General features: G+C 38.9%; 4 protein-coding genes across 6 annotated transcripts; 1 reads left to right on the top strand and 3 right to left on the bottom strand.

The window, feature by feature from the left end:
- Positions 1 to 459: 459 nt before the first annotated feature.
- LOC149096697 (uncharacterized) lies at positions 460 to 3,269 on the bottom strand. Its single transcript, XM_089280832.1, has 4 exons — positions 3,224 to 3,269; positions 2,259 to 2,388; positions 1,189 to 1,482; positions 460 to 991 (listed from the first exon to the last, which is right to left on the bottom strand). The coding sequence occupies exons 1-4, from the start codon at positions 3,267 to 3,269 to the stop codon at positions 694 to 696; spliced, it is 768 nt and encodes a 255-aa protein (XP_089136958.1). The 3' UTR covers positions 460 to 693.
- A 3,205-nt stretch (positions 3,270 to 6,474) lies between these two features.
- Positions 6,475 to 7,158, bottom strand: LOC110065598 (melatonin receptor type 1B-B-like). The gene has a single exon (XM_020772749.2). It carries the CDS (start codon positions 7,147 to 7,149, stop codon positions 6,475 to 6,477), a length of 675 nt encoding a protein of 224 aa, XP_020628408.2. The 5' UTR covers positions 7,150 to 7,158.
- On the top strand, positions 6,944 to 11,433 carry LOC110065584 (uncharacterized). Of its 2 annotated transcripts, none has more exons than XM_089281295.1 (4): positions 6,944 to 7,063; positions 8,964 to 9,291; positions 9,644 to 9,793; positions 10,691 to 11,433. In XM_089281295.1, the coding sequence occupies exons 2-4, from the start codon at positions 8,991 to 8,993 to the stop codon at positions 11,239 to 11,241; spliced, it is 1,002 nt and encodes a 333-aa protein (XP_089137421.1). In that variant the 5' UTR covers positions 6,944 to 7,063; positions 8,964 to 8,990; the 3' UTR covers positions 11,242 to 11,433. The 2 variants fall into 2 exon arrangements, with proteins under 2 accessions (XP_089137421.1, XP_020628385.2); XM_020772726.2 differs by lacking the exon at positions 6,944 to 7,063 and adding an exon at positions 8,034 to 8,471.
- A 338-nt stretch (positions 11,434 to 11,771) lies between these two features.
- On the bottom strand, positions 11,772 to 16,654 carry LOC110065607 (uncharacterized). 2 transcript variants are annotated; one of them, XM_020772761.2, is made up of 2 exons: positions 16,231 to 16,654; positions 11,772 to 15,426 (listed from the first exon to the last, which is right to left on the bottom strand). In XM_020772761.2, the coding sequence occupies exon 2, from the start codon at positions 15,421 to 15,423 to the stop codon at positions 12,325 to 12,327; it is 3,099 nt and encodes a 1,032-aa protein (XP_020628420.2). In that variant the 5' UTR covers positions 15,424 to 15,426; positions 16,231 to 16,654; the 3' UTR covers positions 11,772 to 12,324. The 2 variants fall into 2 exon arrangements, with proteins under 2 accessions (XP_020628420.2, XP_020628419.2); XM_020772760.2 differs by having other exon boundaries at positions 16,226 to 16,654.
- Positions 16,655 to 17,470: the final 816 nt, after the last annotated feature.

The following is a 17,470-nucleotide window of genomic DNA, read 5'->3' on the forward strand; positions in this document are numbered from 1 at the left end:
TGACTGTACCTATGCAAAATTTTCGCTAGGCTATGACAGTAAACCAATGTAAGGATATCTGTGAATAAGTACCACGATAATCCAAGATCCGTATTCGAGTAACTGCTACCGACTGCCACAAATCAGGAATTTTAAATAAATTACAGGACCGTGCCAATTATGACTCGGCACAAACGGGGTGCCAAAAGCTTTCAAGTAAAAATGCATGCAGAATTGTTCTATAGAATTAAGAAAATTGTACTTAAATGAGGTTTCAAAGAAATAAAACTGGAAATCAATCATGGGCTAAATTCAGTTTTTTTCCTCTTGGCTTTTTTTAAGAAGGGGAAAGATTACCAATAAAGACTCCAGTCAGTAAAAGGTGTTGACACTGACAATATATCTCGGGCTCGGCTATTACACAGTATCTGACGTAAAACAGGTTGCTATGTACGCCTTATCTTGTAAGTGACAACAGAGTTTGTTTTATTTTTTTTAATCAGACTTTGACTTACAGATTTTTGACTTTGTATTGGATTTCTCAGCTGTAATACTCATACAGTGTTAATTTAATTTAAATCTCACATAACTTCTTTAAAGGTTAAAATTTGTCTAATTGAATAAATTACTTTTATTTTTTGGAAATAATATTAGAGATGACGTAGCCAGTTATCGACAATCCAGAGTTCATTTTCCAACAGTCCATTCCAGAGTTTAATTCAGTCCCAGACTCCTTACCACATTCGTCAAGTTAACAACTCCAACCGCCATGCTCAGCATTCTCGAGAGTACCCGCATGTTCCTTCGAGCACCACTGGCTGTTGGCTGCCTGGGCTTAGACAAAATGTTTGTATCATTTTTGGGTTTCGTTGAAGCTTGAAATGCGATTGTGGTCTCATTTCCAGGATCGGTACAGAACGGGTTAAACCGGTTTTCTGCTGGCACTGGTACGGTTCCGTTACAGTATCGATCAAAAACAGACTGTGTACAGCTCCTCGAACGAGAAAAAGCCCTACCAATTGAGTAAAAAACGTCGTTTGAGAATGCTCTCAATATACCAATTGAAAGAAGGGTTAGGATTTTTACTGCTTAAAATCCCTTCCATGATGATATAGATTTTATCCGCGACCTTATCACAATGTTAGTCACCCTTAACATGCCCTGACATATATTTATTACACTTCTTTGCCCAATTTTGAGGGCACTTACTTGCACAAACTGGGATCATTTCTGTTAGCGTTGAAAATCTCTCGGAATCCTCTGGTACATTTGTGTCCCTCAGTGAAGAGTTTATCTGTGCATGGAATAAGCGCCCTTACTCTTGGATCCAAAGATGAAATGTTCATGGGTTTATTTGAGCAGTACCACTGAGATGCGCCCAAGTACCTCTGGATCAGCAGCGTTATCTTGGCAAGCCGCTCTATTTGTGCCTCGTTGTAGTGTCCCTCAAGGCATTGCCGGGTCTTTTTCAAGTAACAAGTTGACATTCTGTCATAGGAAGTGCTGTAAGGCAGGTGGTGTTGGTTGTTAATAAATACTAAATGGCTACTCAAAACGTTTTCTGTGAAATACTAGTGAGTATTTCCAACAAAGAAGTTCGAATATCTGATTATTTGGTACACCAAATAACATTGAATATTAATTTATTTTGGAGAGCAGGGTTGATACAGTGGTGAAAGCGCTCTCCTCCCACCTATGTGGCCTGGGATTTGATTCCGGCCCGGTGTCAGATGTCGGTCGAGTTTGTTGTTGGTCCTCGTGTTGCTCCTAGGGTTTTTCTCCGGGTTCTCCGGTTTTCCTCCCTCTACAAAAACAACATTCCAGTTCGACCAGGATAGAGGACCCGCCTGAAAACCAGCTAGGACTGATGTGGCTTCCCCTCTTAATATTAAAGTGTATTATTTATATTTCTCATTATTAATGAAATTTGCGTAAGCATGCTATACAGCAGAAATCTTGCGAAACCATAACATCAAAAAGAATGTTATGCACAACTGCTTGATGGATTTCACTGAAGAAATCCGAAAATTGTTTCAATATTGTTTTAAGTATTTCCAAAGTCTACTCAGTCAGGTCATTTCCGGGCACGTATCGGGAAAACTGCCTATTATCCTGTCCATACCCATCTCAGGTTAAAATTCACCGAAAAATAAACAGAACTCGTGAGAGTAAACTCGACATAACAGCGAAATTGAACATTATTACAACATAACAACAAAGATGCATACTAGAAGATTTTTATCAATCAACGACATGAATCGAAGTGAAATTTTACTTACCGACAATCCGCTTGCAGATCATTTGCCAAATCCGTGTAGAATCTCTTCTCGCAGATACCAACGGCTTGCGCTACAAAGTCCGTATACTTACAAGCACCAAAGTTCTCGGCCCAGGCTCTTGTAGCATTACCTATATTATGTAATTAGTAGAAGTATATTGCTAGAGTTCTACAACGAATGCTGTTCTCTGATTGGCTACGCTACTCACTATCTATTCTGTTGTACTGAAATAGTGAGTAGCCTAGCAGTGTGCGGTTGTCAAAAAAATGGCGGCTGCATCTTCGCGTTTTGTGAAGTGTCCGTGAAGAGGATTTAAAGAATCGCTGTTTTCCACTTATGAACAACTGGTAGACTTATACTAAAACAGCTAGGCTATTTGCTCTCGATTTCTGCGCGCGCAAAATCTAGCAATATACCTTAAGGATCCTCAGGAATATGTATGTTTCTCGTTTTCATTTTTGCGTGATTTGTACACTTTTTTGTTGAAAGAGTTTCAACTTTTGTCAACAAAGAAAAAAAAAATTTCAACATTTTCTTCTCTACGCAGCAAATGGAGTGAAATATTTACCACACTGCCATAATACGAAATTTGAAACTGACGTTAGAAACTACCTTGGAAAAGTATAACATTACCCGTCGTTACTGAGCCATGGTTTGTTAACGATAACGTGTTTTTTTTTCGTTTCCTAAATACAGTTCTGCGAGCATACGAACTTTAAAATTGCATCAAAAAGCAATTTAAAGCTCCAATTGCTACAAAGAAGTGTCTAATTAGTAAATGTTGATTTATAATAAAACTAAACTTGATGTTATCGTCAAGATGCAAAGATCGATTTCATGGTGGATTCTATTACAAGTCCCCCAACATAATTTACGCTTACGGAAATAACAATTTTGCTTAGTGAGTCTAGCACCAAAGTTATGTTTCAGTTTAAGTTCAATAAAGAAGACCATTATAATCTTACCAGCCAAAATATACACAAGTAACGGTAAAATTGTGGCGAGCTTCATATCATAGACTTCATTCAAGGCACATCACTGTCAGAGTGTTAAATCAGAGTGATTTCCATCCTTTATATTTGCTCAGATTGACAAGCAGAAAAAAAAAATGTTTAGGCTTTACATTATTAATTTTCTTCTCTCTTTGGTAACGTGTTCAGTTGCAATTTACTGTAATGAATCAGTCCTTGGGCTGTGATTTTGTAAGAGATTTTTCATATATTAATTATATACATGGTCGTAATTATTTCTCTAACTTTGAACTGTAATTTTGTTGGTCACATTTTTTATCGTGATATGAACGTTAAAACATTTTCGTTAGGTTATGTTTAATGTTGTCTTTTCTGATCTATTGATAATTTTCCATGCGCGTGTATTCAATATACGGCTTAGGGAAGCTTTGTACATCTCGAGGCGAAACAGTTAGCAGGAACGCATTTTCTCGGAACCCTCAGGCAAGTTAATTTTCCGTTGTTTTAAAACTCAAGCAAACGTGGCAGGTTGTTTTATACCTTTTCACTCACGAACCTCGGAAAAATATTATAACCGTTTTTACTTTATTGTTTCGATTAAATTTTTGACTTTTTTTAGCTTAAAGTACATTTAAAATTTAGTTGCAAATAAATGATTCAGAATTCAAATCCCACGTGTTATTGTTGCGTTTTGCGATCGAAAAACCTAGTCTGCTACCGTACTAGAAAAATGTTTTCAATTCGATAGTAACTATTTAGACTGATACATTTGCAACCGTCAAATCTTTGAGCAAAGCAATCCTTCTATATATAATTTAAAACCTACCCGAGAGTTAAAAGTTTGCTTAAATTAGGATTATATAATTTCCAAAAATTAGCCAAGTTCAATTAGTAATATAAAGTTGTCTAAGAGTAAAACCAATATCAAATCAAAAGCCTCATAGACTAGTGATATCTGATGTTGTTGATTTCATGCAAAATAGAATTCATTTATACATGGAGCTATATCACAAACGATCTTTGAGTTATACCTATTCCAAAAACCTCTTCCACTCAGAACCCGCCTCACTCTCAGGAAGGAACCACCTTCCACGCATACATATCACAACCAAACCTCCGTTAATCACACGTCTATGCATTAAACATTCCCCTCAAGGCCACGAAATCGCGAATGTTTGCATAACATCTAACATTGTATCAGTTTGTGCACACTTTTTAATACTGACTCTAAACAGCCATGGCACTACATCAAGACATCAAGAGTAGGGGGACCATGGTACACCAGTGTAATAGATAATGGTGCACTTAAATTACACCATATAACTTTCAACGGCTCTTGTCAATCATCTACATGGTTAATTAAAAGCTAACCGGACCATCAAACAATAGGAGTTAGCTCGACCAAAATATCTGTTTTTTTCAATCAGGTAATAAATATATAAAAGCACTATGCGTTTACACCAGTTGAGTTTTAGTGATAGCACTATTATCGCTTGGTCTGATGCAACATAATCCTTTCTGGATTACAAAAACCTAAAACGCTTTCCATTTGCGTGAAAAATCTGTATGAAATTTCCTACAATGGAACAGGACAAATTTTCGATGCACAATATGAGGCGGAATGAATGTATTTCATTTGACAACACTTGAAAAACTTCAAGTGGAAAGGACTGTTCCATTTGATTTTTTATCGAAACAACTGCGTATCCCAAAATGGTTATGGCGCAGTATTTTTGTGATTATTCTGGTGGAATCGAGAAAAGGGTAATGTCTCTGAAGGTATTCCCGATTTTGCGGAAGATTTCCATTGGAAAGGCCCTTTCTATTGGTTTCCCACCAAAAAAACCGGTTTTTCCACACAAATGGAAAGCTTAAAACAGTTTAATTGCTAGTCTAATTCTAATTTGCCCAACAATTTGAATTTCGCCTTTTTAGATTAATGATTGACAACTTTGAGTTCATAACGATACACTTTTTTGGTAATATGTTAACTGTTTCCGGCTCGCTTTGACTAACTGCGTCTTCTGAATTTTAAGTGATTCATAGACGATTTCGCTCCTTTGCCGCCTTCAAGTTAGCCTGCGAACGCAGACATATTTCCGGCTGTTGCTTGTCTCCGCCGAAAATAACGTCTGCGAACCCGAGCCAAGAAACTATTTCTGTGACGTAATGACTTTTGTTTCTCTTTCGCCAATCAGATTCCATGATAGAATGAAACTCGAATGCTCCTCGCAACGAATACCTCGCGCAGTAGTTCTGGGGCTACTTGAGCTAAACTGTGGTTGACTTAAAATTCCTACGTCACAAAAATCGTTTCCTGGCTCGGGTTCGCAGCTGTTATTTTCGGCGGAGACAAGCGACAGCCGGAAATACGTCTGCGTTCGCAGGCTACCTTCAAGTCAATGGAATAGATTTTGACAACAATCGCAAGGCATTATCGTCTCGGTGCAAGTCAAAATAGAGAACATTGCTCCGTTAGGTTTATTTATTAGAAGCAAATTATTATTTTTTTCTCTGATTTTACTGGGTCATTGTTTTATATCGACAAGACACTCAATCTCACCCTTCCTCTCCTCGCCCGGGAGTAGACATGAGTAAAAGCCAACTTCTAGGGTAAATTGCGATAGAATAGCATCCGATCCAGAGAGGACTAGTAACACTGTTTGTTCCTTTAATTATGTTCTAAGGTTTACGTATATCAGTTTAAACTTTTGAAGAAGGAACCGATAATGAGTCTTCTTTATTCAACTAATAAAACACATTTCGAATAATATACGTTAATTAACTACTATACGATAATAAAACAAATAATAACGACCATACTGACTGAACACAGCAATTCATTACAATCGCTACAAAATAAAAATTTGATATTCGTTTGGTCAGACCCGTTCCGAATATTGTAGTTTTGCAACGCATAATTTAATAACCGAGAAAAAAAATATTTATCCAATTTTTTTCTGATCATCATGCATGAACAGGGACCAAGGTAAACATTTTGTATTTACTTTTAAAACAGATACAACTTCGGTGTTCACTTTCCAAGACACGTACAGCGAAAGCCAATATCACGCATAATATTTTTACTTCCAAGGTTTAAATTGTCAATCAGGCTCTTGAGGACAATAAAGAAGGCCACTGACCAAGAGATATTTTTTTCATTTATTGGTTGAAAACATGTAAGAACTTACATCAGGAAACTAATAAAATGCGTAACAATGAACCATATGCGATTGGGAGCTGGATTATCGTGCAATAACGTGCACAATTTTAATGTCATTGCTGTAGTTAGATGAGCTACACATTCTTCTTATTGCAGTGCGAAAATCTCGCATTCGAATCGAATAAACAAATGAATTAATGGCTAGAGGAATTGCTATTGCAATGGCAAAATGTGCGATCCAGTAGGTCTCGATATCGTGTGACTTATTGATAAAAGCTTGCGCACACATAAACAGCACCGACAGGCACCAAATTGCAATGACAGCAACAATGGTTCGACGAGTGGTCACTACCAGTGGGTAGTGTAAAGGATGAATTACAGCGATATATTTCTCGACACTTATGCCTGCCAGGTTAAAGGTAGTTGTTATCACAGTGTGGATCCAGAGATAATGTTCCGCCACGTTCAAAGGATGGCCGGCATCAGTGATGCTTTGACCAACGATCGCAGCGTATCTGGGAGTCATTACCAGTCCAATAGTTAGATCTGCGGCGGCCAACGAGCCAATGAACACGTAAGACGCCTCGCGAAGAGAAGGCGTCCGGAAGATAGCCATTAGTACCAGAAGGTTGCCACAAACTGTTATGTGGCCAGATATGCTATTTAAACAGGTGAGAACTATCAGTGAGAAGGTTGGAAATTCCTCTGAACAGCTTAAGTTTGTCATTTTAAGTTCATACTCATTTACCTCTATCATTAAGTAAAGGGGAAGAAATCCAATGGACTAACGGCGACATAAAAAAGCAAAATATTCCATCAGGTTTGATATTCTAAGTCCTGACACTTTTATAAAAGCAAAAACGCTGAGTTTTGGCTTTAAATGCAACTCCCCTATCAATGTCATTTTAAGTTTTCATTGTTCCGGAATCCACTTAAAATGAACACTAATGGGTGATTAAACTGCTGACAACTGTTGTGTTTGATGATTGTCAGGTGAGCTAGGCTCTCTTTACCATAGTTAAGGATCGCACTTCATCGAGTATTGTAAAACTGAAGACATCTAGGTTACCATCAAGTTTATGGAAGTGCTATTGTAAAGATGCATATGGACTTCTCTCACGCTCTTTCTCACAACATGATCATCATTACGTTTTATTAATTAAAAATTAAATTTATAACTTATACTTTGATATTAAAAAAATATCAGTTTCCCTATACATGATATATGCAAAGAAAAAATTCGTTTACAGAGGGAGGTTGAAGTGTTACGACTACGGACGTAGTAATTTAATTCACCTCGTTATGTTAACAATGGTTGCTATCACAATTATTTTTATTTGCGGGTTGTATGGTTTCTTTGTCCTCTTATTATAACCTTTCATTTCATTGAATGGCTTGGACACGTTTTCTTGACGGGTCAGAAAAAGTGACGCTTTCAAATAATTGTAGGGGTTCATTTTTTATCCAAAAAAACCTCTATTTTTTTTAGTTTCTATGTTATCTAGCGTGTGCAAATATAAGTATAACCAATAACAAAGCGAAATAGTGATCGAACTGGTTTGAAAAAAATTCAAATGGAAAAACAAATTTAAACAATTGCATGTATAAATGAATACGGATACAATTAGGAAATGGTTGATCGAATCATCAAAGTGCTGGGAGCTGACCTGCGATGCACTTGTAATATTTCTTGCCCTGTCAAGAGAGAGCTGAACAAAGGATCACTCTGCCTGATGGGAAAAACGTAGCACCAGTTACCCTAGCGGGCTCTTTGAATAATTATGCGGAAACTAAATTAGAAATGTCTTAGCTCAATTGTGATTTGTGTACTTTTCTAACTACGAGGTTATTTCTAATTACATATTTTGACAGATCTTGACAATTTTCAAACAGTAAAAAACAACACTCCACCACTTAGTATAATCAAAGTTAGATTTTCATTTCCGGACAAAGGCCATAAGTGTGTAACTGACGTCTTAGAGATCGGTTTTCTATTGCTGCTGTTTAGAAAAAGAAAACTGATAATGGCGTCTGCAATAAGAAGATCTATCAAGACACTCCGTCTAGTCAATATATATGGTAAGATTTGTTGCTTTGTATTTCTTTAATCGTGTGGTTTCGGCTGATATAAATTAACCAAACCGTGACCAAAACTCAAGGCAAACTGCTGCTAAAAAATTGTGCTAAGGTCCAAAAAGAAAAAAAGGCAAAAAATGCGTATTTCAATGCACTTTGTGGTAGGTTTTAAACAACCAATGTAATATAGATCATTGCTCTTGTTAATTTTCGGAGAGGAAGAGGAATAGCTGATTGTTTAGTGAGTCTTGTTCATGGGTGACTTCGGTTGGGAAATATATTGTGTTCATTCATTTTAAGGGTCAGTGGTGGTCGAATCTCTTTCACGAGCTCCTCCATGTAGCAATTCCTCCCCTGTTTATGTAAGGCTATAGAGAAGATTTATTTAGTTGGTTTCTACAAATGTAACTTAGAATGCATGATTCCCAGATTTTGATTCCGATAATGGACACATTGAGGATATTATTTTCATATTAATTTTTTTCTTAATTTCAGAGACGGATTAATTAGTACTTTTTCCAAATGGCATTGTATCTTATCAGCGGCGTTTGGTTCCTCGTATGTTACGCAACGAGCTTAGCTCAAGGGTGCATAAGAACGGACTCTCAAAAAGATCACAGACTCGTAGGACACGTAATTTCAAGTGACAAAGAAAACAGCATTTGGAGCTGTTTTCAAACGTGCAAAACAAAACTCGATTGCCGAAGTTTAAATTACAACTTGGAGACGTCTATATGTGAGATCAGTAACAGGACTAAAAGCGAGAAACCGGACAAGTTCGTTCAACTGGAAGGGAGCGTATACGTAGACAATCCTTTTAGAGGTCAGTAAGAGATGGAGATATTTAATATATGATAATTTTTAAAGCCAATTTAAAGAACACGCCACAAAATTAAACACATCAGGCAAACAATATCACAGCACTTTGACATTCCCAAACCATGGTGAGTTGGTTAACTTCTACAAAAATGCTCACTCCTGAGCGGTTTTTGTTGTCATTTTTATTAAATCCACGCAACCAAAGTTGATCTATTTCCGCACAATAAATTTGTTTGCTTTCATTCATTAAGTCAGACAATGCTGAAAAATAGATATTTGAGCAAAGTGAAATTCCCTCTGAAATTGTTTGTTGATCTGATTACTTAGAATTACTCTTTCATAACTACGCTTTATAGCCCATGTAGGTATGGACAAAGACCTCCCTGGTTTGTCCTGCAAAGATATAAGTGACTCCAACAAGGATTCAGCAAGCGGTGTCTACTGGATTGATCCTACCGACTCCAACAATCCATTTACGGTATTCTGTGATATGACAACAGACGGAGGTTAGATAAATCCCTTAATCGCTACTTTAATAAAGCGCAAAGTAAAACGCAATTTTGATCCTTGCATACGACTGGCACGTTTGAAATTTGAATTGACCAATCAGGATTCAGAGGCGGGAAAAACTTTACTGTCCCGACGTCAAAGTTAGTTAACAGGAAAGGCATTGAAATCAGACAACTTTTCTCACTGGAGATGACATTATATTCACGAAAAGGGATTTACAATTTCAAAAACCATATCAGATTGTGAAAAGATAAAAATATGAAACATTTTGTCTCTCCAAGCCTCTAATTTGGCGCCAAAAATGGGTCGCCAGCGTTCGGAAAGGCAACTCGCTCTTAGTTCGCCGAGTGTCGCTAGGTAGGATAATAGTTGTGTTATTTTGAACAGAACATCCTGTTCCTTGTCAAAGTAAACCCGGAATTCTCAAGTCAACAATCACTAGAGGCTAAAGCAACTTTAGTATTGTCGTCACTTTTGTTAGCTGCGAAAAAAGGGCTATTATTGTGTCGTTTCGGTAGAACAGCTCAGTTTTGACTGCCGCTCGTACTGCGAGTGCAGCCTCCGTATGCAAGGATGGACCAGTCCTAATGCATTGCACTTAGTTTGTCCTCTCACGTTTTGATCCACTCGCTTAGCTTTTGAACTAGCTCTTCTTTTGTTTCTCTTGTCTAATCTTATGCCATCATCTTTATTTTCATCATAATCATAATCATCATTGTCGTCGTTATCATTATCACTTTTGTTTAAAATACACTGCATCACATTCGTGACATAAAACGGACGTAATAGTTTTGTTATAATATGTTTAGTGCGATGTTATGTCTATGTTATTACGATTATGACTTGACTCGTTCATGGTAACAATCAATGAAAAGTTTAACCTGCTTTTATAGGCGGATGGACTCTGTTAGCACAAACTGTGGTTAAGAACTCGACGTCGTTTCCACCCATGATCAGAGCGAAAAACTTCAGAATGATCACAAACTACAGCAGTGGGATCATACGTATTGACGTCCCTGCAATACTCCAATTGAAAAGACTCGTGAAGTTCACACAGATCCGTTACTTTTGCCGAAAAGAATCCACAGGGAGGACTTTCCATATAATGACCAAGAATGACCCAAATGGAGAGCGAGCCGTTCACTATCTCACGGAAGATCCTAGTATCCAGCCTAGAGCGTGTGGTTCTTTCGTAACACTCGCTGACGATAATTCATTCCTAGCCGCTAACTGTGATAAGTGGGGTAATAATAGGAATGGTAGCGGATGCGACAGGTGGGGTTCTTACAAAAACAAAGGAATTTTTCGAGTCTATAACGACCCGATATTCTGGGAGGGAAAATATCATATAAACCTGAAGACGTCAATCTTGGCCTGTGATGATTCATACAGCAAACCAGCTCCTCTGTCGCGTGGAGACAAATGGCAATTACTTGTTCGCTAATGAATTCCCAAAAGGCATAAGTAAGTGTTCCTTCTTTAATGTGAAACTACAGGGGAATTTCGTTCGCAGATTATAAAATTTATTTTGTTAGTGCAGAAGTCTTGCATACGTTTTTTTTTTTCAATTCACGTTGTTAATTAACAGAAAACTGTTTATAAACATTACATATTATTAAAAGGAAAGTTAGAAGTCTCTTATGGACTTATTACTGGCCAGCCTAGCGAGCATGTACATCAAAAGTAATTCTTCGGTCACATTTTCGTCCCGACAGCCTTGTGTGCAAATGAAGAGAAAAGATAGTGCGGAGATAATGATCGGATAATGATCTTGCCATCGTCCAACAAAACTCGGTTAGCAGACGTATTCGTGTAATGTCATTAGTATATCGTGTATCCTGTCCCACCAACTCGTGCTTTCCCTGACCCTCCCCCCCCCTCCCTCAGCCGCCGCCTCCCCACCCACCACTTCTTTTTAGGTAGTGCCTTGTGCCGTTCAACCTCCCTGTCAACTCCACTCCCTAGACATTGCCATTTGTATATAGTTCCCAGAGCGCTGGGATTAACCCGCTGTTTATTTACAATTTGTCAGTATAACTTGGAGATCGTTTTTTCTTTGTTGTTGCTTTCCCAATTAAGACATTCTAACTTCAATGTAGAACAGTGGTGGCCAGTTTTATTATTGGCGGTCAGTCTTACTAGAACCCCTCCGAAGTTGTAATCTCTTTTAGATCGAAGAAAGTTTGCTTCCAAATGATTGTTTAAGTTTTAAGAATAAGCTAAAAGCTACTTTCAAAGCTGTTCCTAGACTGCGACTTGCTTCATGATACCTCACAGCTGTGAAGCTTTTTATTTGATTTATTGAAATGGTAAAGTACAAAAAGAGACAATACTAATGTATAAATTAATAGGCAATTTTGATGTAATTAACCGCACTCCCATTTGATTAATACATAGCGTTTTTCTATCACGTGTCCAGTTCAGGAAACGACTTTCAATGAATTGCTTGGTATTTATCTTTTACGTTCACGCGTAGCAGTCTAGTTTTTACTGTGAATAATTTCTGAAGTGTTCAGCGATAATAACACTACATTGTTTGAAATCTATGTCGGTTGATCCTTCCACGAGACTGTTCCTCATCAGTGACTTCTGGGATTGTATAGAGACCCATCATACGGCAAGTGTTACAGTCCGAATCCGCTTTCTCAAAGTGAACATGTCTGTCTTTAGGAGGGTCAAAGGAGCTGTACCTCCTCATCTTAACAACTGCATGTGATGTAAGAAGTTCCATGGACTCTCTATGACCTCTTTGCGCCGCGCGTTGTAGGGCAGTAAACTCAAACTTATCAGCTGATGTAACATCACTACCGTGCGTCAACAAAGCCTCGATCGCGTCCTTATGGTTGTTGTGAGCAGCTCTATGTAACGGTGTGTATCCCCAAAAATCTTTAGCATGTACATCTCCTCCGTTTGTTGCTAAAAGTTTGCATGTGTCCGGGTGGCCATTTTGGGCAGCGAGATGAAGAGCTGTGTGTCCTTTGTTCATTGCATCATTGATGGTGCTGCCATTGTCAATCAAAACACGACAAGTATCTACGAAGCCCCCGTACGCGCTGAGTATCAGTGAAGTCGCTTTCTCCTTATTCAACGCATTCAAGTCACTTCCTTGCCGAATAAGATATTGTACGACCTCAGTGTGGCCATTCTGAGCAGCACGGTGCAAAGGTGTATCTCCCCATTGATCTTTAGTGTGAATGTTACTCCCTCCGTGCACTATCAGAGCTTGAACTGTGTTTCTGTGGCCAAATTTGGCAGCACAATGTAGGGCTGTAAGCCCTGTTTGGTCCGCTGTGTGTGAATTTGCGCCATGGGCCAGCAATAATTCAACAGTACTTGTATGTCCATTTTGTGCCGCTCGATGTAGAGCAGTGTTTGCCCATTTGTCTCTGTGGTGAATGTTGCTTCCTTGTAGAACCAAATATTCCACAACAGAAGTGTGACCATTTTCAGATGCTCTATGTAATGGAGAGTAGTTCCAGTAATCAAGAGCATGGAGATCAGCACCATCTCTCAGTAGTAATTCGATTGTTTCCATATGTCCGTTCTGTGAAGCTAAATGGAGCGACGTATGACCGTTTTTATTGTAACCTTCATTGGGGACGCCGTCAATTGTCGAGCAAGCTGGTGAAGCTTTCACACTCGAGGACAACATTAAAACGTGTGTCCTGGCTTTAATATCACTTCCCTCTTGAAGAAGAAGTTGGGCAGTTTCTTTGTGCCCATTCTGTGCAGCCCTGTGTAGTGGAGTGAAACCTTGAAAATCAATGGCACGAACGTCACTTCCGCTTCTAATTAAAACTCTGGCGGTATCTGTATGTCCTCTTTCTGCAGCACGATGAAGCGGGGTGTATCCCCAAAGATCTTTCGCTTGTATTTCGCTGTCGTATAGTAACAAGATTCGCACAACGTTGACGTGACCATTACCAGCGCCTCGATGAAGCGGCGTAAAGTGCCATTTGTCAGTAGCAGAGACCACAGACCCGTGATTGACAAGAAATGTCGTTGTGCTTGCATGACCATTTTCGGATGAGCGATGCAACGGCGTGTAACCCCAATTGTCTTTACAGTTCAGATCGCTTCCGCCTAACACCAAACATTCGACTGTTTCCAGGCGTCCATTTTTGGAAGCCCTGTGCAGTGCGGTGAGGCCCCATTTGTCTTTTGCAGATGCATCAGCGCCATTTTCGAACAGGAAATTAACAACTTGGGAATGACCTCTTTCGGATGCAAAATGCAGACAGGTAGTTCCAGTTGCCTGGTGACACAGATGTAAATCTGCACCAGCCTTAAGGAGATATTTGCAGCATTTCAGTTGGCCGTTATTTGAAGCAATCATCAGCGGTGTCAACTTTTTATTATTCCTCTCATTTGCCATACAACCTGCATGCAGGAGTAACTTAAGAGTTTCTTGTTGCCCATGCTGAGCTGCGCGATGCAATGGTGTGTTACCACTTTTGTCCGCTGCATCAACATCGGCACCCTTATCGATGAGAAACTTGATGGACATGGTATTACCCTTAAGTGCGGCAAAATGGAGAGCTGTTTTCCCAGTGTGCTGCTTTGCATTACGTTTTGCACCATGGCTTACAAGCAAACTTCCGACTTGAACGTTATCATGATATGCTGCAATCATCAAAGGCGTGATCCCATCCTTGGCCTGAGCATTTACTTTGGTCCCATGTTTTATGAGTTCCTTACCGACTTCAAGGCAGTTTGTCTGTGCTGCAAAATGTATCGGAGCAAAGTCATTGTTGTCTTTTGCATTGACGTCTGCTTGCTTGCTAAGAAGAGACTTTGCTATGTGAGCCTTTCCAGAGAAAACCGAATAATGCATCGGTGTGTATCCATACTGGTCTCTTGCCTCGAGATCACTCCCACTTTCCACTAATTCTTCAAACGTGTTTTGTTGTCCATTTAAAACTGCTAAATGCAGTGGTGAACATCCCTCGTTTGTCCTCGTCTCCAGATCACTTCCTCGCTTTAAAAGCTCCCGTACAGCGTTTGCACTACCATTAGATGCAGAATAATGCAAAGCTGTCTGACCCATGAGGCTTTTCTGATTAGCTCTCGCCCCTCTTTTAGCAAGAAGACGAATTGCGTTGTTATCGTCATTTACAGAGGCAAACATCAAAGGTGTCATTCCACTTTCACTGCTTGCGTTCACGTTTGCACCTAGATGAACCAAAGCACGAATGGTATCCGAATGGCCTGAGGAGCATGCCATCATTAGAGGTGTCCGCTGTCCGACTGAAGCTGCATTTACATCACAGTCACTTTCAATCACCAGCCTTCGAACGGCGGGTGCATCACCCATCGCCGCTGCAACGTGGAGTGGTGTCAACGACCGAATCTCTTCCTGTTCTTCCTGTTGACATTGTCGAAGCTTGTTTATCTTTAATTTCTTCAGTTCCTTGATGACATCTTCTATAGAATCCAGTCTTCCAGCGTTTCTACTTGCGTTGTTATCGAACACTCTGTTCTCATTAGTCAAATAGCCATCAAGTAGATGAGCCAAGTTATCCTCGAATGGAAGAGAGAAATCACTTTCTGGAGTACTGAACTCCATTATAGAACTAAGGCTTGTTCCACGTCCACGAATATCCTGACGACTGTCAAAGTTATCCATCTCCTGTAGAAATAAATTTTCATTGCCAAGTTTTGAAAAATTGTGCTATTCATTCGTTCATGATGACTTTAAAGGCATGTGAAAGAAACAAACCGAGTGTAAACTAAGAAAAGGCGCAGCAAGCGCAAGGCATATCTACAAATTAACTTTCTTTTTGCAATATAAAAGCAATTAAAGTTTCCTTGTCGACGAAAGAAAATTAACATTCTTCGAAGCATAAGACAGACGTCATGTTTACTTTCTTGAACGGTTGCTTGCGCGCTTCACAATGAATTCATTGCTGGGTGACTTATTGTTTAACTGTCATGCAACTGAATAATATCTAGAAAGTTCATGCTGATTCTCACGATAAGATTTGCAGGGCCCGCGTGCAGATGTTCTCATACAATTGTTTTGCATCGTTGGCAAAAGAAACTGAATTTCTAGCGTTAACGGCGAATTAAAAAATGTTTGAGAGAAGAAATATTGGGGACGCGAAAAGTTCCTTATTCTTATATAAGCAGCAGTCAGTATTTGCAAGAAAAACTTGGCGCCATGTTGTCAAGTACTCTGGCTGCCGACTCGATAAAATCAAATTCACTGTCTCCCCGACTGACTCTTGTGTGAACTTTCTTTATACCACATCACATCCACTTGATCAATTAGCACTGCTGTAGCTATAATTTCCTTTAATGACAGAAACTTAGACTCGTGACATCGCGTTAAAACTTCACTTTTGCCCTATGCTTAATTCAATCGATTATCTAATACTCTTCAGGCAGCAACAACCCAACAATACAAGTCATTTCATTGTGATAGTTACCTTACTGTCTGTACAAATATTCTCCTATTTTCCTCGCTTATTCAAGTTCGTCTTCTTCTCCGAATTTCGGTTGACCGTTGTGCTTACAAAGTTTGAAATTTTACTCTCGAGGCATAAACAGTTAAATGTTCAACGCCTAGAGGTAGAATGCAGATATAGCTGCCATCCTCTTCGGATGTGATTGGTGAAAAAAGGCACCCTTGTTTTCTGAGCCAAATACAAATTGTTTCTCGTTTGGAATACGTACTGTTTTGTCAAGATGAGAAACACAATTTCACCTGATGGCATGTGATGAGTAAACGGGTTAAGCATTGTTTACGGATTGACCACTAGACCGGGACCAGAACTCAATATCGCGCACAATCATTATTCAGTCACGTTAAACTCAAAGTTGTCACTTCTTTGTTCTTGGTCATTATTCAAAATAAAGTGCTCTGAGAAAATTAAAATTAATATAAACTCGTGAAGGGGTCTCGGTATTTTACTGTCAAATAACGACTAAATAAAACAGAATTCTCCACAAGAACTAGATCAGATCATGCTCCATGTTAACATATTGTTGCTTTCAAACCACTGTTTACTGACTTTGCTCCTTAGACTACATATGTCTATCAGTAACCTGTTGGCTATGACGTCAAATTCTAGCCCGTTTCCTTAGCTTCATGATGTGGGTTTTTATTGTTATAAGTGTTTCATTGTAGCTACTGCTTCCCGCGACTTTGCTCCAGGCGTTTCTAATGTGTTGGTTAGCTCTGGATCGTATTTTTTCAACGCTACACTTTAACTTAGACACAAATACATACACAAGCACAAATGAAAAGTGGTATCACAAATAAACTGAGAATCAATTACCCCATGATTGAATCTTTAACAGTTTTCATGAAAACTGAAGGCAAACTGTAAAGCAGACAGCCGTGGACAATTTTCCTCAACAGTTGAAAGAGACATCGCCTTAAATGTTATACCATGATATTCTTCGAAGCAACATAAAACGCGGCAATCACAGTTTTTAGAGTGAATTTCCCCATTTTGAAACCAGGACTGAGAGGGTATAAAATTACATTTTCGTATAAACGTTGCGAAGTTATATTGACTAGGTAGTCAGTCGACAAGTTTTTGTCTGCACGCTTTAATAATTGAATCTTTCACATTTTGCATAATTCAAAATACTAATACCTCCAGAACTGAAAACTACAAACAGCTTTATCTACACGTGTCTACACTGCATCAATGGAGAAGTGAAAG

This window comes from Orbicella faveolata, unplaced genomic scaffold, assembly GCF_042242905.1.
Source record: "Orbicella faveolata isolate gen_17 unplaced genomic scaffold, um_ofav_v1 contig_48, whole genome shotgun sequence".
In the NCBI taxonomy this organism is placed as follows: Eukaryota; Metazoa; Cnidaria; class Anthozoa; order Scleractinia; family Merulinidae; genus Orbicella; species Orbicella faveolata.

What these genes read in the sequence shown, in the direction of transcription:
- LOC149096697 (XM_089280832.1), bottom strand. Translation starts at nt 3,269, where the DNA reads ATGAAGCTCGCCACAATTTTACCGTTACTTGTGTATATTTTGGCTG. An exon ending in ACTTGTGTATATTTTGGCTG is followed by an intron (nt 2,389 to 3,223) that starts GTAAGATTATAA and finishes TACATAATATAG; the next exon opens with GTAATGCTACAAGAGCCTGG. An exon ending in AATGATCCCAGTTTGTGCAA is followed by an intron (nt 992 to 1,188) that starts GTAAGTGCCCTC and finishes CTCAATTGGTAG; the next exon opens with GGCTTTTTCTCGTTCGAGGA.
- LOC110065598 (XM_020772749.2), bottom strand. Translation starts at nt 7,149, where the DNA reads ATGATAGAGGTAAATGAGTATGAACTTAAAATGACAAACTTAAGCTGT.
- LOC110065584 (XM_089281295.1), top strand. Translation starts at nt 8,991, where the DNA reads ATGGCATTGTATCTTATCAGCGGCGTTTGGTTCCTCGTATGTTACGCA. An exon ending in CGTAGACAATCCTTTTAGAG is followed by an intron (nt 9,292 to 9,643) that starts GTCAGTAAGAGA and finishes TACGCTTTATAG; the next exon opens with CCCATGTAGGTATGGACAAA. An exon ending in TGATATGACAACAGACGGAG is followed by an intron (nt 9,794 to 10,690) that starts GTTAGATAAATC and finishes CTGCTTTTATAG; the next exon opens with GCGGATGGACTCTGTTAGCA.
- LOC110065607 (XM_020772761.2), bottom strand. Translation starts at nt 15,423, where the DNA reads ATGGATAACTTTGACAGTCGTCAGGATATTCGTGGACGTGGAACAAGC.